The sequence below is a fragment of the Talaromyces atroroseus genome, assembly GCF_001907595.1.
Source record: "Talaromyces atroroseus strain IBT 11181 chromosome Unknown scaffold_8, whole genome shotgun sequence".
Lineage (NCBI taxonomy): Eukaryota > Fungi > Ascomycota > Eurotiomycetes > Eurotiales > Trichocomaceae > Talaromyces > Talaromyces atroroseus.
In genome coordinates, this window is record NW_017971440.1 from 640877 (window position 1) to 663583 (window position 22707).

The 22707-nt window shown below is 47.5% G+C and overlaps 8 protein-coding genes across 8 annotated transcripts; 4 read left to right on the top strand and 4 right to left on the bottom strand.

Annotated features, from left to right (window-relative positions):
- Positions 1 to 213: 213 nt before the first annotated feature.
- UA08_06169 (hypothetical protein) lies at positions 214 to 1583 on the bottom strand (the record flags this gene model as incomplete). Its single annotated transcript, XM_020268462.1, has 4 exons — positions 214 to 219; positions 304 to 530; positions 611 to 1234; positions 1289 to 1583. 4 exons carry the CDS (start codon positions 1581 to 1583, stop codon positions 214 to 216), a joined length of 1152 nt encoding a protein of 383 aa, XP_020118738.1.
- Positions 1584 to 2237: 654 nt separating this feature from the next.
- On the bottom strand, positions 2238 to 3244 carry UA08_06170 (hypothetical protein; the record flags this gene model as incomplete). The annotated part of the gene is made up of 2 exons (XM_020268463.1): positions 2238 to 2983; positions 3079 to 3244. 2 exons carry the CDS (start codon positions 3242 to 3244, stop codon positions 2238 to 2240), a joined length of 912 nt encoding a protein of 303 aa, XP_020118739.1.
- A 1424-nt stretch (positions 3245 to 4668) lies between these two features.
- UA08_06171 (hypothetical protein) lies at positions 4669 to 5833 on the bottom strand (the record flags this gene model as incomplete). Its single annotated transcript, XM_020268464.1, has 3 exons — positions 4669 to 4717; positions 4796 to 5426; positions 5536 to 5833. The coding sequence occupies 3 exons, from the start codon at positions 5831 to 5833 to the stop codon at positions 4669 to 4671; spliced, it is 978 nt and encodes a 325-aa protein (XP_020118736.1).
- A 916-nt stretch (positions 5834 to 6749) lies between these two features.
- UA08_06172 (hypothetical protein) lies at positions 6750 to 10443 on the bottom strand (the record flags this gene model as incomplete). The annotated part of the gene is made up of 4 exons (XM_020268465.1): positions 6750 to 8134; positions 8174 to 8306; positions 8391 to 9774; positions 9854 to 10443. 4 exons carry the CDS (start codon positions 10441 to 10443, stop codon positions 6750 to 6752), a joined length of 3492 nt encoding a protein of 1163 aa, XP_020118737.1.
- Positions 10444 to 11792: 1349 nt separating this feature from the next.
- Positions 11793 to 12785, top strand: UA08_06173 (hypothetical protein; the record flags this gene model as incomplete). The annotated part of the gene is made up of 3 exons (XM_020268468.1): positions 11793 to 12228; positions 12282 to 12640; positions 12708 to 12785. The coding sequence occupies 3 exons, from the start codon at positions 11793 to 11795 to the stop codon at positions 12783 to 12785; spliced, it is 873 nt and encodes a 290-aa protein (XP_020118734.1).
- An 867-nt stretch (positions 12786 to 13652) lies between these two features.
- Positions 13653 to 14479, top strand: UA08_06174 (hypothetical protein; the record flags this gene model as incomplete). The annotated part of the gene is made up of 3 exons (XM_020268469.1): positions 13653 to 13892; positions 13954 to 14279; positions 14365 to 14479. 3 exons carry the CDS (start codon positions 13653 to 13655, stop codon positions 14477 to 14479), a joined length of 681 nt encoding a protein of 226 aa, XP_020118735.1.
- A 2248-nt stretch (positions 14480 to 16727) lies between these two features.
- UA08_06175 (hypothetical protein) lies at positions 16728 to 18048 on the top strand (the record flags this gene model as incomplete). The annotated part of the gene is made up of 4 exons (XM_020268470.1): positions 16728 to 17438; positions 17511 to 17593; positions 17652 to 17714; positions 17772 to 18048. The coding sequence occupies 4 exons, from the start codon at positions 16728 to 16730 to the stop codon at positions 18046 to 18048; spliced, it is 1134 nt and encodes a 377-aa protein (XP_020118732.1).
- Positions 18049 to 18849: 801 nt separating this feature from the next.
- Positions 18850 to 22468, top strand: UA08_06176 (hypothetical protein; the record flags this gene model as incomplete). Its single annotated transcript, XM_020268471.1, has 2 exons — positions 18850 to 19381; positions 19530 to 22468. The coding sequence occupies 2 exons, from the start codon at positions 18850 to 18852 to the stop codon at positions 22466 to 22468; spliced, it is 3471 nt and encodes a 1156-aa protein (XP_020118733.1).
- Positions 22469 to 22707: the final 239 nt, after the last annotated feature.

Below are 22707 nucleotides of genomic sequence, written 5' to 3' on the forward strand. Positions count from 1 at the left end.
TGAGTTCCTTGATTCAACCTACCATTATTGACATATCGAGCACTCTTTGGCCATTCAGCACTATTTCATTCAGCCTTAGTCTGAACTTTCAAAAGGATTGCTAATTAAACATAGACTTTCTCTCACTGAAACAGAGACACGTTACGCACGCATAAGAATGAGGTTTCCTGTAGGTAGGAGTGCTTTCTTTTCTTAAACTTCAGTCTCTGTATGTCACTTCTAAAGAATATAGTAGCAATAGATCATATAGTTATATTTATGAAATCTTCCTTATATCTTATATATCAATTTCTCCATACTTACCGCTCGCAAATGAGCCTCCACGTTCTGATCCGATCCGATCTTGGATACCAGTGGCGAACGGCGGAGCACAGCGAAGCCATCAAAACTGATCTTGCTTAGGCCACCAGGCATGAGACGGATAGGAACCGGCTGGAGTATGTTGAAGCCAGAGGGGGGCTCTTGGCCTATAAATCTAAAAAACGCGGCGGCGAAGCTCCTAGCAGTGGGGTTGGCGGGGATAGTAGCACCTGTAGGTAGACAGATTAGATTAGATTAGATTAGATTCAACCAACTAGTTACAGAAGGCAACTAGAGAATTCCGTGTTACCGTGATAATTGATCTCAGCTCCGAGGCCCTCCCAAACCGCACCGATGACAGGCTTGATCTTTAACGCAGACATGTCATATCCCCCGATGGCTGGAGTTCGATAAGCGGCAAATTTACCCTCAGAGTTCAATGTGCTTTCGACCTTGGCTACTGTTGAGCCGACAGATACTGCGTCAATTGCGTACGACACGCCCATCCCACCAGTCGCATCACGGACCCGTTGTGGCCAATTGTCATCTTTGTAATCGACCACAAGGTCGTATTGAAATGGCTCCCGGTTTAGTTCGGCATGCTTCGAGGCGCTGGCTGCTCCAATGAGTTTGACCTTTTTACCCGCCGTTTCCTCCGCGATTCGAACCAGCTGCGCAGCATACATACCGACGTTGGTCGTTGCGCCGTAGATAAAAACATACACAGGCTCTTCTACGTCCCCGAACGTCGACGTCCCATAGAACGGACATGGAAAGCCTATGCGGTAGAAGAGACCCTGTGCGGCAGTGAGAGCACACATGCTGACAGCAGCGGCATTTTCCAGCGCTAAGTCATCATCGACTTTCCAGGTCAAGTCATAATCAGCCACAACGTATTCGGCAAAGGCACCGGGACGTTCATTAGCAGAGTTTGCTGGGTAAAGTCAGACGCACAGTTTGGAATGGGGAGGAAGAAGACAACACCAACCGCCTTGAACAAATCCAGCAACGCGTGCGCCAATTTTCACACGCGGGTCGTGCAGGGTTTTGACATCTTCGCCAACTCTCTCCACTTCTCCTGCGAAGTCAGAGCCCACAACGCGCATCTCTTGGAGTGCGAGAGGGTGATCTACGTTCATGACGTCTACCATGTTGAGTCCGACTGCCTTCACCTTGATAAGGATTTGATTTGGTCCAGGGACTGGCACGGTGGCACCTTCCACAGCCAGCGATCCAGTCAGGGGCCTGAGAACCAGGGCCTTCATCGTATTGCTTGTGGCCATGGCGACTTTTGGCTACTGGGGGTTGGGAAGGTTTGCGTTTGTTCTTGGTAGGAAACGACGAGATGAGGAACATTTGTACTAACAGCTTCAGGACCGCATATTCTTTAAATCTGCTTTGGAGTACTACTTGCACACATTGTTCACCGGGTTTAAGACAATTAGTTCCTAGCTCCGACAACAAGTAGTAAAAGCCATTTTGATTGGTCAGGTAAGCATCTTGCATTAGCGTGCCAAAGTATCTGCCTTACCAACCAATAGGAAGGCCTAAAACTTAAAAATAAAAGCAAACTAATGCATACTGCCGAGACGTGTGGGGTTTGCTCTACGTCAATCACTGGGCCTAGGTAAAACTCTAATGTGACTGGATCAACAAACCGATTGAAAATCCAAGTCCCATGAGGTACATAATTTATAGAGGTCAAAATGCTATTTACGTCGCTGACCGAGGTCTAAATCCCGGTTTTGGCCTCTTAGGGGTTATTAGAATAACAAATGTAAACATGGCTATGTAGTATGTAATATCTAGTTTTCTACTGTTTGAAAAACTAGATTTATATTTATTCACGATAATTGCAACTCCTTACATACTGTGCTTGTATAGTATTCTTAACCGCAAATTGGCATCGTTTATCCTGATAGAACTAATGCCCGTCTCTATTCAAGAGTTGAGGATAGCACATACCGCCAAGCCAACGGCTTTTCCCCTCTTCGCACTCGCCAGCGATTAGTTGACTTCAGAATTTCGGGACACCCTTTAAGCGTCCAAGCCCATTTCTTCGCAAATGCCTCTGTGACCTCCCAATTTGAAGGATCCCATGGAGGGCCCCAAACCAACACGGTTGCGTTAGGCCGACAAGTGTCCCAAAAGCCCATAAGATCATGGCATAGATCATCGTCATCGAGGTCGTTCCCCTTACGTATCAGGTTATCTCGAATGCTTGGAAATGGAAATATGTCCAACCAAGGATGATGTGGAGTCGCTTTTTGCAAGGCAGTTGGCTGCAGATTTGTGGGAATAGTGGTATCTCTCAAAACACATATGGAGGGGGTGCTAAAAATTGATATAGAAGCGTCGGCCCATAGATATTCAGTGGTCATGCCAAGAGCAACAATATTTGTATTAGCTGCATGCCAGATGTTTAGCCTGCTGAGACTGATAAGATGGTCGACCTGAGGCGAGCCTCCAAGGTAGCTTTCAGTGGCCCGGCGCTCGTACTGTGCCATCAATTCCTGAAGATTGGAGGGGGCCCATGTCCACTGGGGCAGTCGGTCCGCTACCGGTCGAGGCGTCACTGATATGTCCTGAGCTGAGGTAGTCAGGTCAGGGATGTGTCGAGACCGTCCATTTTCCTTCTTGACACTCTTCCTCTTGCTAAGAGTATCAGTATCCTGCCGAGATCCTACCATATACCTTACATGTCAGGGATATTCCATCATCTTCATCTTCATCTTCGGATTACAAGCGGTGGCACCGTGCCACTCATGCAATACTCACTGAATGCCCGCTGATTCAAGCGATTTTGGACTCTTCTCCGGATTTTAGGATCGCTAACTCCGGTCCAATCGTCTATATCGGGGATTTTGTTAGACAGCTGGATGAAACGCCGCATCTCGCTCAAGGTTGAGGAGGGTGGGGATAGGGATATCTCGGGTTTCGACATCATCCTCGTGATGACTGCGAGAACACGCTAGCGGACTAGGAGGAATAAGCAGTTTTGGAAGAGTAGAGAGCGAATCGTGAGTATATTAAATGAACGAACGCACTTGCTTATAGTTTGTCTCCAATTGGGCCAAATGTGGGATTGCGGCTGACTAATTTCCTTTGCTTGGTCAGATTGAGCATGGTCCCACAACGCGAAAATTGACCGGTGGCTCTTTAACTTCTGCAGCTGTATCCAAATCCAAATATAAGTCCTGAGCTCCTCCGCAGCTTCAAACCTTTCCCTATTCTAATATTTTGTCCCTTCTTTGAGCCAAAGCTGTAACCTAGGTAGGTACCTAGTTCATAGTAGGAAACCCGCGCCGAGAGAAAGTACGCCTAGAAATATATATAGGTACAGAAGTATACCTCGTGGCCTACCCCCCCATAGGTACATTTTTAACCAACCAAACCCAACGGCTCTATGACAATATGATAATGACTTGGTCAAAGAGATGTTTAATTACGATATGGAGAGCGCCACCATCTAACGTCCATCTTGACCAAGGCCCAGGGGACTCACACCACACTGCAGCAGCATTCCTTGCCCTTTTTAGGGCTTTGCAGACGCTGCACACCTAGACGTATTCCTTGTCTTTTTCATTCAGACATAAAACCCCCTATTTTCTCAATTCTCCGATATCTTTGCGAAGCCGGCCGTCTACATTTCCCTCCGTTATCCACCGATTGTTCTGAAGGAGCATTATTCCTGAACTGATGTTTCTCGACAAGAACTAACACGGCCAGCGCATCCAAACATGTCGTTTCTAAAGGTCATAATAACCGCCAAGAGTGGCTGCAAAGCTGGATCACACTCGGCTCGAAGAAAACCCGGCGTGGTTTAGGGCTAAAAAAAAAAGAAATCCACAAAGCACACAACTCAAAGTTGACGACATGTACCCAACTCCGACAATCAAATCAACATCAGAACGATTCCACATTCCGCCGAGAGGTAAAAAAAGTCGTCAGCGCGAGGATTTGAACCTCGGCGTCCTAGGACATTAGATTTGATAGGTTGTTCTAGTCTAACGCATTAACCACTCTGCCACACTGACTTGCTTGCTGTGATTGGCTGTGGTTGCTCCGATTATGCTTATTAATTGGTCTAGTCACGTGGGTCTGCTAGCAGCCAATCAACGTTGAATGAAATCCTTAGGTAAGACATTAACTCGGTATTACTTTCTTCCATTTACTGCCTCTTCCTTCTATCCGGATGCATACGTTTTCCGGGACACAGAGGGTTTCTGTTCTTGGCTGTCCGAGGGTATTCTTTGAATATCATAACATCATCTATACTATAACAAGAGAATGGTCATCTATGTACACAAGCTTCAAAACGTGCTTAACCACAGAACTAAATATCACAGTATTGACTTGGTTATCACATCATCCGAAAAACTTGGTCATAGCCTTGTGCGCTAACTCAACTCCGAGGCTGGATAAAATTATGTTAGATTGCTTATCCGAAAAAAAAAAGGCGTGGTTTCATAGTAGAGGACACTGAAAAACTCACAATGTAGCAGCATTAGCAGGCACAGCACGCGCCAACGCCGGGCCAAACCCAGGGAAAAATGCCTTGAAACCACCACTAGCATGAATAGCCCTAATCGTGCCCCCAATAGTCGGATTCCCTGACGCAGACTGCAATCTCGACTTGACCGTATCAACTGGGAACACAGGAATCCACATCGCAATGCCCGCCGTACCTCCGGCCGCCAACACGGCTGTCAGCGACAGTTCACCGGTGACATTGCCATGCTCATCCTTGGGGGTGAGCGAGCGCTTGATATACTCATAAGCAGCAAAATAGGCTGCCGAACCTGGTGCATCGCGTGCTAGCGTCATTGCCGAGCCACGGAACACGCTACGAAGTCCGCCTTCCTTGTACAGTTGACGCACGACGTCGACGCCGCCTGAATATTTCGGTTTTTGCCCGGCCGGAGGCGGGTTTTGCCCTTGAATTTGAAGCAAGACTTTAACTCGCTCAAAGGGCGCTGTGATCAGTGTCATGGGCACGGCAGAGAAGGCGCCGGCCGCGGATATTTGCGCTATGCTATACTGGGGTGTGTTGTTGTGTACTGGGACGGTAGAGACAGATGAAACGAGCGTTTTGCCGAGATCGTAGCCCCAGAAGCTGACGGCGACTGGGTTATAAAACACATAATCCAATCAATCATTCCAGTCCTTGAAATTCTAGCTATGGTAGGAAAGGAGGAGGGGGGAGACGGAGGGGGGGGGGAAGCTTTCACTCACACATAGGCGTAACACCCACAAGCGGCGCCGAAACACCAGCATACAACCCCCTCGCCAGACCCTCGCGCGCAACCGTCTTCTTCACAACATCGATGGCACCCGTATATACGCCCTTTTCGGCTGTTTGCATGCGCACCTTGACCAGGTCAAAGGGGTGGCCGATCACCACGGCGCAGACACCGCCTACACCGCCGGCAACGAAGGATCGGAGCTGTGCGAGGGTTTGGGAAGAGGCCGACTGCTTGGCTGGCGCGAGGGTTTCCTCGGTATCCTTTATTTCGTTTGTAGAGACTGACATTTTGGCTTGTCGTACTCCTCTAGACAGTGATAAGCGTGGGAGGAGCTTCGAGACGGAGAGGAGAAGGCAGAGGACAGAGGACAGAGCCTCTGGATACGTATAAGTGATCGTTTGCTTGTCTGTTATTTTAGCCTTGAGGTAGAAATATGATAATCAGTAATCAGGTGGCACAGTAACTAAGTAATAGTAAAAGGTAAACAAAGAACAGTCGCGAGAAGCAGTGATGATGGCTGAAGCTCTGAATGAACCTCGGCCCGGCTTCAGGAACATCTATTTCCGCCGAGCTTATCTCTGCATCAGCCGAGCTGCACTCGTAACACTACCAGCAACGAATGAGCCGAGCTTCTATGTACTATCAGACTATGCTATTATCTATTTATGGCATAATTTGACAGTTAGTGGCCCTTTTCCCATTAGTCCGGCGACTCGGCTAGGAAGAGACCCTGCATCATCATCATCATTATCGATTAGCACATGTCAGGCGCTAAACAATACCTACTGTAGCTGTGCTGCTGTATAGAAAGACTAGCTATACTCCTTAAATACGAGCAAATATCATTTTCCCACAAATTGTCTTTTTGAACATTTTACGTGCGTCGGCGGACTAGAAACAACAAATGCTTATATTATATCGTACAGAGAATGTGCAGAAAAGAGACACAACCAAGAAGTAATATTAAATAGAAGAAGAATAGTCCTTTGAAACTGTTCACACAATAGTAGGAAATGAAAAAGAGATATATTGTCAAAGGCCAGAGAACGCTTCACATTTTGTCACGAGAAATAAAAGATAAGTGCTGTGAGATTTGCTTTTAGGAAAAGAGAGAGAGAGAGGGAGAAAGAAAAAAAAAGGAAATTCGTAACATAATCCGCGTATACTAGATTATTCTCTCTCTCTCTTTTTTTTTTTTTTTTTTCAAGGTTGTCGCAAAGGAGATTCGTGGCCAGACTCGGTATCCGTACTTTGCTGCTCAACTAGTTCCGCCGCACTGCCAGTCACAGGATGCTCAGCGCCTGAATGATGAATACTCGCCCCCGCGCGGTGGTGTGCCACATATCCCATGCCTGAAGGTCGGCCTGTTTCTGCGCTTGCTACTCGCAGAATTGTGGATGAGCTTGCGGAGGTTAGAGATTCATGTCGGTCTTGGCTACTGGTTTTATTGCTGCCGGATTCGCTGGGCGCAAATGGTAAGCGAGCGGTCTCGACTGACTCTGTTGATGGATGGAGTAGGTGGTTGTTGTTGATATCATTATTATTAGAGGGGGAAATGTCGCGAGAAGTATGTGCTGCGCTAGGTGGTGAACCTGGAATTATGGGGAGTAACGGTGGTGGTGTGGTGCTTCCATCCAGAGAGTCCTGGGGGCCATGTCTTTTTGAACTTTTCCGGGGCACTGGCGGGCGGATTGAGGATTGTGTGCTGTTCTGTGAGCCGATGCGACTCGGAAGCTCGATTGAGCCGCCGGCGTCAATTTGTGGGAGCCGGAATGACTCCTTTGGCTCTTTCCCCTCTTCTTCGTTTTCTTCTTCCCCTTCTTTCTCTGCCCCATCAGAGTCATGGTATGAAGATGCTGTGGTGATGCCGGACTCAGTCCGGGTGTGACTACGACCAGCGCCATCTCCAGTTTCCTCAGGGCTTCGTGACCCTGGTTCATCTCGGTATGGTTCGTGATATTCCTCCTCTTCAGCGAGTGGGAATCGTTTTTGGGCAGGAGCACGGGCACTTCGAATGACCTCAAACCCTTTACCCTGTTCTTTAGTTTTGCCACCCAACAACCGCCGGAACCAACCTGACGCCGACGAGACAGGCCCAGTCGGGTCTGCAGGTCCCGTCTTCAATTTACGGGTGCCCGTGTGAGACAGTGCCGGCCCGCGAACGCGGTAGTAAAAGTCGACTTCACGGACCGCGTAGTCCTTACGGTTGGTGCGAGAATCGTCAAGGTCGGAATCATCCCGTGCGATATGTGCAGGTACCGGTTGACCTGTTGCAGCCTCAATAATATTGTCCTCTGCGTCGCTACCGGATGCATTTTGTAGCTGAGCACCCTCGGATGATTGCTGAGTTTCCGGCAACTTCGTCTTGGGCCGTGGAGGTCGATAATATGGATCCATTGCCTCGGGCTTGAAGCCAATCATAGAACCGCTCTTAGGTGTTCCCATAGGCAGATATCCGGCGGGGTGAGAAAACGCACTGCTGGCTCCAGGCGTTGTTGGAGTGTACATTCCGCTGTTAGTCCGACTATGCGCGCCGCCATGCGCACTGCCTGCATCATAGGCGATGCTTACCCGGCCGTCGCTTATCGCTGTACGATTCAAAAGCATGGCAGAGCTACCAGACATACTCCTGACTCGAGAACCGCCGAAATGCGTTGATGATCGTTCATCCATGTTGGCGAGCATTGCAGCATCTGAAGCCATGCTCTCACGTGTGCTGCTTCTAGGATTGCGTCGAGAGAGCTGTCTTGCACCGAAGACCTTTAATTTTTATAATTATTTTCATCAGTAAACCTCAACTACGCTTTACTATTGGGGGGCTTGAGCGAGAAGAACATAACGCACCTTTGTGAGGCCACCACGAGTTGCGCCTCCTTCCACGCCTCCGGCTCCTGCAAGACGAGCAATCACTTCGATCAAGGTCTGCAAGGCATTCAGGAAAAATCCAAACACCAACATCCCTCCATGCAAACCCAAGATAACGTATCCAATCCACCCCTTTGTCTGCTCGGCAATCCCGAGAGATGGCACAAAGGTGATGTTCAGTAACACAATTAAAAAGCGTACAATAGCAAAGACGATCTGGTAGAGATTCATCGATGTAGGCGAAGGGTACGGCCGAAACGCTACCAGAAGCAAGATGTAAGCCACTTCAACTATGGCAAGCAGAACGACCTGGGCGGTGCCCGATGGCTGAAGTGCGCCTATTGCGATGGCTCGGAGAAAGGTGAAGAAAATAGGCACCACTGCAAATGTAGCCACGCCGTCCCTATACGTATTATACAAAGGACCGTAGAGCAGAACAGTGGAGATATCGTCAAACAGGTAAGCACGGGGTCGAGCAGCCGCGATTAGACGGATCACCCAGAGCGCGAAGCCTAAGAGAGCTATAATTAAGACGACTGCAAGAGCCACCGAATATGCAGGGGAACTAGCGGCAATGACCAGTTGGAAGAGCGCCAGTGACATGGTGGGAAGTAGAAAAAAGTTGAATATGATGCGAATAATATTTCCAACAGTAAATGGCATGTTTTTGGAACGAAGATCCTCTTCTGGAACATTGGCCATTTTGTGGTAAATCCAGCGAGAGCCGAAGACGACCTGGGTCAGAGCAGTAACCGCAAACAAGATCACCAACAGCCAAACGATTGATCCCGGCCAGATGTCGTCCTTGTTCTTCAGACCGACATATTGGCTAAGGAGATCCAAGCCATAAGTTCCGTTGGTAGCGTACACTCCGTCGACAACTGGATTCATTCCTCCGCCATGGCTCGCAAGACTTTGGTTGAACATGAGAACTGCCCACCCACCTTGGGCTACAATGGGTTGAAAAAATCCTGGGTAGCTCAAGGATAAAGCCCCCGTCAGGACGATAAACTGGATATATTGGAGACAATCGGCGAATCCGGGAGTCACTAATCGCAAAAGATCTTCATCACGACCGTAGTTGCTAGACCAGCGAAAAATATCGGTCGAACCCCAAGGGCTGTATGTGGCGGCCAGAATATTTGCGACAGTAACGAAGATCAGAACGAGAAGAGGCATAAAGGATATGAGACCGCGAAGTGTCGAACCCAGGTCCGGTACAATAATTGCAGACACGCAAGCCAGATCGGTCCCCTGTGCGTCTCCAGACTTGACTCGCAACGTAGTAGGTAAACTTGCGAATTGATACGATGATCCCATATCGTGTCCTACCGTGAAGGCTCGAAGCTGGCTCGGGTTACTCCTAGAGTCAGTCGGGGGATTACTAGTTAGCCAATGGAACAATGGAAAATCTTGATGGAGGGAGAAATCTGAATTCATACGCGTTTACGTCGAAAACAGGCCCAACAGGACAGCTGCCTTGGACGACAGCTTCGCAGAACTGGCCCGACTGATCATATGGAGTGAAGGTGAGTAAGTTTATTGTGGTGAATAGAGTGGTGTAGGTATCGTCCACCACATTGACGATCTTGCCTGCTGTGTCCGAGCTGTTGTCCCACTGCGATGACCCCGGAGACGGAGCAGTTTCCCCTTGCGCGGCTCCAGTGACATTTCCATAAATCGTAATATTTAAAGGGTTCGGGCCCGGAGAAGGATCGTACACGGCTTCGAAGAACAGGGGGACGAATTGGAGCTGGCTCGGGTCGCTCAAGGTGCTGGCTTCTAAACAGTTATCAAAGTTGAGAAAGGCAGCATTGACGGAGCTTGCCAGAAAGGCAAGAAGGCATGTTAGTATCGTAAGCCAGGAGCTGGCGTGATTCACAATATGGTTGTTTTTGTGGCGCAAATCTGGCATCCCAAGTTTCCGTCGTTGTCGATTGCCCATCACATTGCTTCTGTTCCTTTCCAACGGCGAGGATAATCCTGAATCATAGCATGGCTGTTTATGTCGCCCATTCCCATCCACGGCCATCACGACTGTCGGGGGGCTATTTGAGGCGACCTCCAAGAGGTCTGCCCCTCTCCAACACCGGGCCGTCAACGCTGGTTCCCTTCAGGCAGCTGCTTCCTTTGCTTCTGTGTTTGTATCCGGCCAATGAAATTTCGAGTGTGCGATGGACGAATAATATGCCAGTGATACTAATCCAAGAACGAAGGCCGCGAACGACGGTGAGATTATCTTTTATTCCTTTCGACAGGCTTCGTTCGTTATCTTTCGGTCCAACAGGGCACGGGCTAGACGGTTGAAAACATTTCGGAAACAGAACGAGCGAAGTCTCTGAGAACAGCAATTGGCGGAATGAGAGTTGCAACAGCAATGCCGGGCCAGGAGAAGCAGAGGGAATAGCAGAAAAAAAAAAAGAAGTAGCGACAAGAGAAACGAAGGGAATAGCGACAGTCTGAGCCGGGGCTGATCCGGGCTGCTCCTTTGGGAATGACACTAGTTGATCGGCCACATCAGCTTGCTGTTTGTTTAGGTTTGCTGCCACAAATCAGAGCCGTGTGTCTGTCTGTCTGTCTGTCTGTACTGTGTGTGCAAGCCTCCCAGGCAGCTGTCCATAAGGCCCGGAAGAAGAGTGAGGAACCTCGCTCAACTCACACGCTGCGGCTGTTGTGGCGCATGTCTCACATCCAGCGCCTTCTCATTGGCTGTGCTGCCAAGCACCGTTTCAAGCTTCAGCTTCAGTTCCTATACTTAACAACAGCATGCTTCTGTTGTCGTGGAAGCCGGCAGATAATTCGCAGTGAGCTGTAACCATCAAAGCATGTATTTCTTAGGCTGCATGTTCCAGCCAGCAGACATCTTGTATATGAGCGGAATGGCCTCCAAGGCCGCGCTGGCAACCCTAACCCTAACCGTGGTGATTTCCAAACTGGTCAGTACTCGTAGAGAACACGCTCTTCTAGGAACATGCCACATGGAGAACTGGAAGTGAGCATATTCATTAGTTATATTCGGTGTGAACGCCCTGCAAAAAGGAGCAAAAAGGCCTGCATCCAGACTCGGGTTGCTACCGACCCCGAACCGCCCGAAATCCCGAGCCGGCGTCGATACAAAGTATGAATTCACGACTTCAGAATTTGATTCTTACGATCTTTCCCGGCTGGCGGTGGATAATTTCAGTTTAACGTTTGGGCTAGTGGACGACAATCCAAACACAGAAGACAATACTTAAACCCTTCATGCCCCTGCCCCTGCTCTCGACAGAAATAACTCTCTCATCCCCTACCTGGTGACCACTTCACAGTGCACACAATTCTTGCACGTGTAATACGGCTCAGATACTCATCGACTGATACAAGAAGTACATTTCACAACCAATGGCTGTCAGAAGCGTGCTGGTAACAGGCTGTTCGGCGGGCGGTATCGGCTCGGCCATCGCCCTCGTCCTCGCCAGGGCAGGACACCACGTATTCGCAACCGCACGAAACACATCCAAGATCGCAGAGGAGCTATCCGTCTTATCCAACGTTACCGTTCTACCGCTCGATGTCACCTCCCAGTCGTCGGTAATAGCAGCAGCCAAGACCGTCACTGAAAGTGGGCAGGGTCTTGACGTGCTCGTAAACAATGCGGGCGCCGGTTATGTAATGCCCATTCTCGATATGGACATTGAACGAGCTCAGAGAACATACGATACCAATATCTGGGGCAGTATTCGGACGGTACAGGCGTTTGCAGACTTGCTAATTGCGAGCCGCGGCCGTATCATCAATATTAGTTCGATGGGGTGTATTATGAATATGCCATGGCTCTGTAGGTGCCCACTCTACGACATAAAGCATGTTTCTATTATCTAACATGTGTAGCTACGTACACCTCATCCAAGATTGCCCTGACACTCATCTCCGAAACCTTACGCCTCGAGATGTCCCCCTTTGGCGTCAGTGTCGCAACGATCATGGCGGGCGTCGTCAAATCCAATTTCAATAACAGCGTCGCAGATTTCAGCCTGCCTCCAGACTCGCACTACTCTCGTATTGAGAAAAATATATCTCGCTGGGCAACTGGCGAAGCCCAGCCGGAAGGTGTCACGGCAGAGGAGTTTGCCAAGTCTTTGATTGAGGATATTGTTGGCGAGAGAGGAAAGAAGGGTGGTAAGGTCTGGACCGGATCGTTTTCGACGGTCACTAAATGGGTGGTCAGCTTGATCCCGACTTCTATAATGGTAAGTTTGTCTTGAAAATGCTTTCTTTTTTGGTATCATCGGATTAAGTTCACATGGACGAACATAGGATATGCTTGTAAGCAAGGGCCAGGGCCTGGCTGAACTTTCGAAGATGGTCGCTGGAGAAGGAAAGCATGTTGATTAGAAAGATGTTCTTTTCTGTTATTGTACGATACAAAGCCTCAAAGTCGTGGGACTGAGCCCAAAACAAAGCACTTGAAACAGTAGGGCATTCATCAAAAGCTACCTACTTTAAGCTCTAATCTCTCGTTTAACAGAGCAGTCTAGACAACCAAGACATGGGGGTTAGCTTTGTATCAGTTCCTCTTTGCCAGGCAAGCGTCGTTGGATGACAATCTTCCGCGCGGGATGACTGGTGGATGGGCTCCGAACGCTGGTTGGCTGCGGAAGCACGGCAGGCCCACTTCCCAGTCTATTTTTACACTTCCCGCGCTCTGATTGGCCTCCGTGGGCGCTTGCTGCAATATCGATCTATAACCATCCAAGTCCCAGCCCTAAACAAACTGCGACTGTAGTAAGCTTGTGTGTATCCGCTTCTTCTGGCTCAAACTGTTCTCTTCTTTTTTAGTGGATTTCGCTCTCTGTGCCCAGGTAGATGGATCTCGTCTCAGATTGGATGCTAAAATGGGCTGAGGTCGTTCTAGACTCTGGGCAGGTAGGCAGCTCTGAGTACATAAGTAGTGAAAGTAGTCATTCTTACCCTTTGTTTCTGTTTGTTCTGAATTCATTCATTCTTTTTTTTCCCATGTCATAGTCATATAAAGAGCGTCATACAATCACTTTATTCCTTTTTCTTTTTTGTCAACTGCCTGCAACTTTTCACTCTTTCTTTCTTACATCCAGTCCTTTCTGCAGAGAGAGTCTTTTTAAAGACACATTATCTCACATCCCACGTTCCACAGCTAGCCTTCGCCAGTTTTTCATAGTCGACATCTGCTGTCCAGTTGTAATAACCACTTCTACCCAGAAGACCTGATTCCCGACTGACAATATGTCCGGAAGATACGCAGCACAACAAAGACAACAACAACTAGAGGAGGAGGAGGACTCCACCATATTCTACTTCTTCAGAAAGAGTCGCCATGGAATTCTAGGCGTTTGTTACCACGTCTTTCGCGCCGCCGAGATTATAACCCTAGTTGCCATCATCGGCCTGGTCGGCCAATTTATCTCAGACATGGACGGCAGCAGCGTCAATCCTCCATCTGTCCTTGTCGGCATCCTGTCTTTGGTAAGACTCATCTTCCTTTCTGCGTGTTAAAATAAACCAGCCTGACCCCAAAATAAAACAGGTCTGTCTAGCAGCCCTCTACCTAGTCATCCTAGTCATTCTCTTTTGGGACTTTCCCCATAAAATATTCTACCACTGGCCTATTCTCATTGATTCAGCCATTCTGGCCGGCTTCGTTGCCGTCGCAGTGGTTTCTGGTCGCCCGCTGGCCTACCTCAGGTGCAGCTCTATTGGTGGCTCCAGCGGATCCGCTTCATCGTTTATTTCCTCTTTGGCGAGCAAGGTTGACAAGGGTGCGGGCGAGGTCATATATTCCGATTTTATTGCTGCGTCCCGCCAGGTGTGTAATGAAATGAAGGCGATTTGGGGGTTGGTTATTGCGGATTGGTTAGTATCTTTTATCTTCCTTGGATCGTACTCTGGTCCCGGCTAACACTACCTTCTATTTTTTTTCCTCTCGGGTGAATGGTAGTATCTTCTTTGCCTTGACAGTCATAATTGGCATCTTCCTCTTTTTTATGACTCGGTCGGAGCGCGCTCAAAAGGGCCAAAAGGGACAAGAGGACCAAGAGGGACAACCCGCATGAGGGACCAGAGACGTCAACATTCAAGGTTGACGACATGGTAATCCTTTTTCATTCTTTATACTCACTTTCATTTCATGTTTTCGAGAAGAGGTGTTGTGGTTGGTACTGTGTTTATTTCTTTGGAGTGTCATCTTTGATCTCGCGAGGTGGTTGAAGTCTTGAAGGCCTTCTGGTAGGGTTTGTTCTTTATTTATTGTGTTGCTCAATTGAGCCCTAATATCTGTTATCTGCCTGCCTGTTCTTTTCCTGGCTGGTTGTCTGATTTCTGTTATGTTGGTATCTAAAAGCAGGTTATAATAACATCAATTTCAGATCGCTTGAATCAACTATCACTTAATCCCTAATTCATCTGCAGAAAATTAAAAATTATCAAGTGACACTTGCCTAACGACGTCGTTCACCATAGGTAATTAGTTCCTGTCTATTTGGGAATCTGCTCGTTCTCCCATATGAGATTGGGTATTGGTATACAAGACCGGCATTTGATGGGACTACATCTAACTGTAGGTAGATCGCTGCTGCTGATCACCTTCCTACAGTCCTCTATATGATTATTATCTGCCAAGTTTAAATGATCTCATTACATGGCATTCCTGTTTCCGCTTCGGTCGTATACTCTACCGTTTGTAATTTGAACTTCCGAAGTTCTAACTTCGTTCTCGTTCTTGCGAAAGCCCAATTAATTCCACTGAGGCTCTTCTCAATCCTGCGCTTGAAAGAAATAGTATCTGATGGGTCTTAACCCTAACTCAGCCATCAATCCAGTCAACTGCCCAACTAAGTAACCCTCATGTGACAGGTCACGACTCACCTGAAACGAGCACGCGCATTCAATAATTTGGCAAATGTATGACTGACAGACTCTGCTTAATTATCTGCTCACCCGGTATTACCCGAAGTTTTAGTGTTGTGATGTTCTGCTATACATTTATGTATTCACGGTGACCCTGGAATGTTTCAAGCACGAGGAACAAGCCGCATGCGGAACTGATCTCGTTAATATTTCACGCGACAAGAACCATTAAAAAATATTTCTTTCTGAATGTTTATATAATCTATCTGTCAATTTATGGAAATGATTATCTGACACGCGACAGTCATTTTCGAACCTGGCAGAAGGTATGTACATACTTTATTTCAACCTAGATATTGCGTGTCTATGGTTTTCAATTGGTCACCATTTTTTGACGTACGAGCGTTTTAATAACGCGATAACGAACGAGACATAATTGAGGTGTTTCAGAATTCAGCTCGCTAAGCACCCAAGAAGTCATTGGGTGCAATTCCCTCTCTCTCTACCTATCCACAAGACATTCCAATTCTGACCAACTAAATACAGGGTGAATTGTCCAGACCAATAGATTATGCATACAGATATAAACTCTGCTCTGGGGAAATAAAAAAAAAGCCATGTCGTTTTCATTTTTGACGTCTCTGTTCCGAGCCACGTTTTCTCCTTCTGTTCCTTCGTATTCGTCTTCAGCTTCTGAGCGTATTCTCAGGCTTCCTTGTGTGGAGATACTGGATTTTGATCCGGAGTCGGTGCATGTGAAGTGTTATTGTGTCGAGAGAAATCGTGAAGAAGAATAAGAAACATATTCTGATCGTGATGGCGACGGGGTTTTTGACGCCCACAAGGAGATCGTTTCTGGTCAGCCCTAATCTGTCGCCTGTCTTATTGCCGTGTTTGGGCTAATGCAGTTGAGTTAACTAGCCAGATGAAAGATCAGCATCAACAGAAAACGTCACTGACAACCTGTCGTACGTCTCTACTGTCTTGTCTTGCCTGGTCAACCGCAAAATTCTTGACACTGTATCAGAATCAATGTCTTAGCCTCTCCGTTACAGGCATACAAATACGAAAATGATCGGAGATATCATGCCTATCGTACGTTCTTCCCTATCAATCTGACATTTTTTCACCTGACAACGATTTTACACTCCAGGCGAAGGCTCATATTGGGGTCCGAATGATGAACAGGATGCATTTCATCAGAAAGTGACGTTCGTCCGCTTTCCTCTTTTTTTTTCTCACTGAACTTTTACTCACGAAATGTTGGCTGCAGACATCACCTCTTTACCGTCATCTTGCAAGATAAACTCTATCTCGCTCCAGTAGCACGTCCTCGCCACGTTCTTGATATAGGCACCGGAATCGGGCTCTGGGCTAGGTCTGTCTCTTTCCTCCTCGAATCTTCATTTAAACCAGGAACCAACCATTGACATAATATCATCATCATCTAGTAACATGGCGGACGCCCACCCCACAGCCCAGATCCTCGGCACCGACCTCTCACCGACCTGGCACGATGACGACATCATCCGTCCAAACCTAAGCCTCGAAGTAGACGACTGCTGCTCACACTGGACATATCTCGACGAAGGCCGCAATTTATTTGATCTGATACACATCCGCTGTTTGTATGGGAGCATCAAGGACTGGAAAAGACTGTATCAGCAAGCTTTTGATCATCTCAAGCCAGGGAAGGGGTATATTGAGCAGGCTGAGTTGTCATTGGTTCCGCATTTCAATTACACAGCGGGTAAACCGACAACGGGAATAACGACTGGAATTGATTATTTGGAAAGGCAAGATGGGGGCTTGCCTGATCCTGACTCGGTCTTTTTAGCCTGGTACAAGTTTTGGAAAGAATGCAGCGAAAAAACCGGAAAGACATGGCTGGTTGCGGATAACATGGCTGGATGGATATACGAGATTGGCTTTGAGAATGTGCGCGAAGTACGGTATATGCTGCCTCTTTTTGGATTTTCGGCATCATCACCTTCGTCGTCGTCAGCGGCAACAAGTGAATATGCAGAAAATTTGAATCCAGTTGTCGGGGGCGGTTACCCGGACTATTCAGTCTCGCAACTTGGGGATATCAAGAAGTGGTTTCAACAGTTCTGGGAGACGGGCATGGAAGGATGGGTTCTGGCCATTAGTACGAGATATATGGGAGTATGTTTCTTCTCTCTTTACAGTCCACCAGTCTTACTATCCGTTGACACTGGATTGATGATATACCCACAGTGGACAGTAGACGAAGCCAAGGAATTCGTGGCACAAACGAAGAAAGTACTTGCAGAGCAGAGCAGTAGGGTATACTATGAGTTGTAAGTTCTGTCCTTCCCATAAAGGAGGGATAACTAACTGACTGTCCGACTGGCATAGGGTTATTGTATATGGACGGAGACCGCTGACGGAAGGAGAAAAATGGGTCAACCACGAGATGCAGTAGTATAGCATAGAAACACTCGTCGTTATAATTTAATAAATTTCTGTATATACAAGAACGAATCACCCCGAACTAACAGGCGGAATAATAGCAACCTCCTCGCCTTCCCCAATCACTCTATCAACATACCCCTCTGGCCATGCGCTTGTCCCCGGTGCTAATGAGGGTAAATCAACATACTCCAGTCCCACGCTGACACTGCAGCTGGCCAAGACCTTCACCCAGATGCCCGGGTACCGTCCTTCGATCAGAGGAAACAACTGTGATAGTGGTAGAGGTGCCGGTAAGGACTCGCTTGGTTTCCCGGTATATGCGGATGCCGATGCAAAGTAGAGGATTTGGAAGGTCGACATTTTCCTCCTTTCTTATTTATTCTTTTGATATATACTTAATTCGAGGTGGTTGAAGTCAGAAATGCATTGGGCGGGGATGTTTTGATGCCAAGATTGTTGATGCTCTTGTTCTTCTTGTCGGCGGCGGGTAGTATGCTGGGCCAGATAAGTACACACTTGTTGGTACTGGACTGGTGAAGAATATAAGTGAAACTTCTTGACATGGGGTCTTCGTATAGGAGATGTCTTTCTATGTAGATTCTAACTCGAACGTGGGTGGAAAAGATGGTCTTTATGGACTCCCGTACATACAGCCTGGCAGTTTCCGTCTTGGCGCCGCCATCGTCTCTCCTGATCCTCTCCTTCCGTTTCTGCAGAGCTACAGCTACTTCTATCCCTATTTTCTTCTATCCCTTGAGATAAGCTACCTTTTCTGCGTGTTTGATGACTACGGATTGAGACTATGTGCTTTGCATTGCAACGCTGACGTGCATCAAAGCACAAAAGGGACAATTCTCCAGAGACTAGGGGCTTAACAGACAAGAAAATCAAATAATGGCTGTTGCTTCGTTGACTGACTAACAGTCCTGCCGAGTACGAGTCTACGGTGATGACGCTCAGTGGCTGAATATTCACTATTCTCTATTTGCAGTCCGTCAATTCGCTGCCTCACTGTGCCGGGAAAGCAAGCCTGCATGATGCATCAATCAGCCGCTTGCATGCTTTCGTGCCGAACTCAAAGGCAGCATGTCTGCACCCCTCTATCTCCTACCAACAACTCCAGGTTCCAGGGGATAGCGAGATGGGGCTCTCTTCCTGGTTTTCTTCACGTTTTAAAAAGGAAACCAGGAATCCCAATTTATCAGACAAACAGATTAACGATGACGCATCTTCTATTGCACCTTCCGCGGCACATGTGCACTACGACAAGGCTGACGACAAGCCGAGCGCTTCCAACTCTCATACAGACCTAATATCTGAATCGCAGGAGGTATGGGAAGAAGCATACACTCTAGTTAAAAATGATGAATCAATGCGGCCCATCATTGAGGAATATGAGGCCAAGATGCTATCGGAGTTGCAGCCTCTGTCTGGGAATGCTGCGACTAACGCCTCGCTGATCTGTGATATCGCAAGCCTCAACACCGACAATCGGAAACGTTTCATGGAAAGACTAGTGTACAAGGAAGGAGTCTCATCCGGTCGATCGAAGGCGGTTTCACAAATTGCAACTGTCTTTGATTCAACAGAACAAATCATCGGCTCCGTACTTGATGTTTATCCACCGGCTTCCGTGGTCTGGGCAGGAGTGTGTCTGGTCCTCAAACCGGTCAGTGGGTCAGCTCCCTTGACGTATGAATGTTCTAAACTCACCTCCCCTTTTATTATTGCAGATATCAAATCATACAAAGGCGGAGGGAAGCAATCAGGATGGCCTCACTTATATAATCTCGCAATTACCCTGGTACATACATTTGGTAGATCTTCTGCGCTCGGATGCCTGGCAGTCCAGTGAAGAATACAAAAAGTTCAAGGTTCCCATCCGAAAGGAAATTGTTACTCTCTACGGCCTTGTCATTGAATATCAGATGCTCACATTTCAAACCTGCAATCATCGAATTCGCGACTTTGCCAAAAACGCAGTGGGTTTGAGCCAGTGGGACGAAAAAATTCGGGCCATCATATCCGCTGAGAAACGGGTCGATAATTTCCTGAATTATGATCACAAAACGAATGTTCTCGCCAACCTGTTGGATATTAAGAAAGTGTGCGAAAACAAGTTAGACTCTGTGATCAAAGTCCTAAACCAACACCATGAATTCATGCTGGAGGAATCCTTATCGAATGAACGAAACGCTCTCATCCAGGATTTCAAGCCGAATCCTAATCAACACAACTATCAAGCTTATCGAGATTATTTCGACCATATTGTGGCCCCTCTGGAAGGGACTAACAGTGGAATACGAAATGATCCTCGATACAAACGATGGGAAACCGGAGAAGATCGCCTTTTTCTCATCTTGGCAAACCCTGGAGCAGGCAAGTCTGTGTTTACTAAGTCGTTGTTGCAAGACTTGGAAAATCAACCGGAATCAAATCCGTCAACGGTTTGTTCATTTTTCTTCAAGGATAAAAGTGGCCAGCAAAACAAGGCAAATGTTGCACTTTGCAAAATTCTTTACGAACTTTTCTTAGCCCAAGGGAATCTCATAGATGGTGTCCGAGATATGGTCAAGCCTCTGGACAAAGAGGATTTGCGACTGAATCTCGACAAGCTCTGGGATATCTTTGAAGCTGCAATATCCCAAACTGCCCCCTTTAGAAGTATTATCATTCTCCTGGATGCGCTGGATGAAGTCGATGAAGACCAGATAAAGAACCTGCTCTATAGACTGCAACGGTTCTCGAACCCTGCGGTCAAGTTTCTTCTTACATCACGCCCAACGCAGGCTGTCCTCGACATGTTCCAATCACAGAAAGATTTCATCTTGAACATGAATGATGATGTGGAATGCAATGAATCGCTTTCTAGGGACGTCACAAAAGTAGCAACAAGTCGTCTGGACACCTTCTTTCGGAACAACAAGATCGAGAATGGAATTACCAAGGCCAAGTTGCGCAATACATTCAAGCAACACATGAGCAATAACTATACGTATCTTTTTGTCGGCTTGATATTTGACTATCTAGACAAGCAGCCGATGAAACGACTACCGAGCCAATGGATTGAGACGTTCACGACTCTTCCGACAACGGTGTATGACACCTACCGAGCTCTACTGGAGGATATTCCCGGAAATGACAGACCTGATGTCAAGGCCATGCTTCAACTTGTTCTGGCAGCACAGAGGCCGCTAACGGTGCGCGAGATGAACATTGCATTGAACGTCTGTACAATCGATGATGTGATAGACAGCACTGAGGATATGGAGTTGATGCAAGATGCCGAGGACTTCAAGATCTGGATTCTCAAGACCTGCCACTTCTTCCTGGTGACTTATGATAATCGCATTCATTTCATCCACCAAACTGTCAGGGACTACCTTCTCCCGCTGAAGTCCTCGGATGATAAACGACCCGAATGGCTGACGGATGATTTCTCAGAGGAGGCCTGTCATCAGACTATCATGAAGACCTGTATCAAATACATCTCTGCCCCTTTTATTCAAAGACCTGCTATAGCGAGTTTAAAGGATTTCTTCGATGCTCCTCTCCCCACTCAACTTGAAACTCAGCAGTGGTTCAGGCAAACGCTCGAATTTGGCGAATATGCCTTCACACAGTGGCTAATGCATCTGGATTTCATACGAAATCGCGAACACAAGGAATGGCCCGAGGCACTTGAGACCGTTCAGAAGCAATTTGTCTTTATGCCATTTGATTTTGCTGAGCTTTGTTTCTGCTGCTCTAGTTTTCCCTCCAAGAGGGAAGTGGAAGTATTCAGAGACATGCCATTGCTAGGTGAAAAAGACAGCAACGATCATCGTGATCTTACCTTGGACTGCTTGGCCAAGGGCTTGGTGACACGATACCTGAAGACCAGCATATCATCGGAGCTACATTACGCGATTTCCCTGTCCGAGGAACTCATCAGCCGCACAGATTCCACTGATGCAAGATTGAGCAGAAGACTCATAGACATATCCCGGGCTTACCTGATAGCACATGATGACAGCTCCAAGTTCCACTATGTGGAGTCAGGCCTTGATTCAGCCGAGCGTGCAGTTCAAGTAACTTCTCCAGGTCACATCAATCGGCCCCGAGCCTTGCAAGTTCGTGCCGATGCTCTCGGGAAACGATACTTCGCCGATCCAGGGCTAACTGGCGACGATATCAACAAAGCAATCCATGACATCGAAGAGGCTCTAAATACTACATCACCGTACGTCTTAGACGACCAAGACAAAGCCTTCTTCCTCCACAGCAAGGCTGTCTACTACGGTTATCGGTCACGACAAGGAACAGATAGCAGTCTCAAAGATCTCGACAAGGCTATCAAGGTTGCTCGGGAGGCAGTGGATATGCTGTCGCCCACCAGCCTACGCAGAGACAGCGCATTACATACGCTGAGTGTCTGGCTGGGCGCACGCGCTGAAGAAACAAGGGAAATAGAACATATCGACGAAGCCATCCGAGTAGATAAATTGGCACTTGGCAGTGTCCTCCCGCAACAGCAACGTACGACGAGTACCGACCATTTCTCTTCGCTGAGGGGGTTGGTGGCTCATCTACTGCTTCGATATACATTCACGGAGTCTTTGGAGGATCTGCGCGAGTCTTTGGAGGTCGCTGAGTACGCTCTTCGGGTTATTCCAAAACATCACGATACGTATCTTGGTTGTAAGCGAGTGTATATTCGGCTACTGGAACTGGCTGATGATGTTGGTCTGGAGTATGAAGATGTACGACTGAATATTTAATACTTATCAGTCGTAGCGTACAGAGTATACGTTGACAGTACCTAGGTTCCTGGCCAATGCCTAGATTAATGTATCAACAAAAGCTAGAAGGACGACCCTGGAATTGTTTATTAGGGATAGAAGAGGGATTTATAAGAAATTTCTATTCTTCAAACTCTTTGATCGATTTCTAGTAGATACAAATATAGACATGTACGTGCGTATCTGAGACTTGTTTCCCATTACAAAGTGCATTTTAC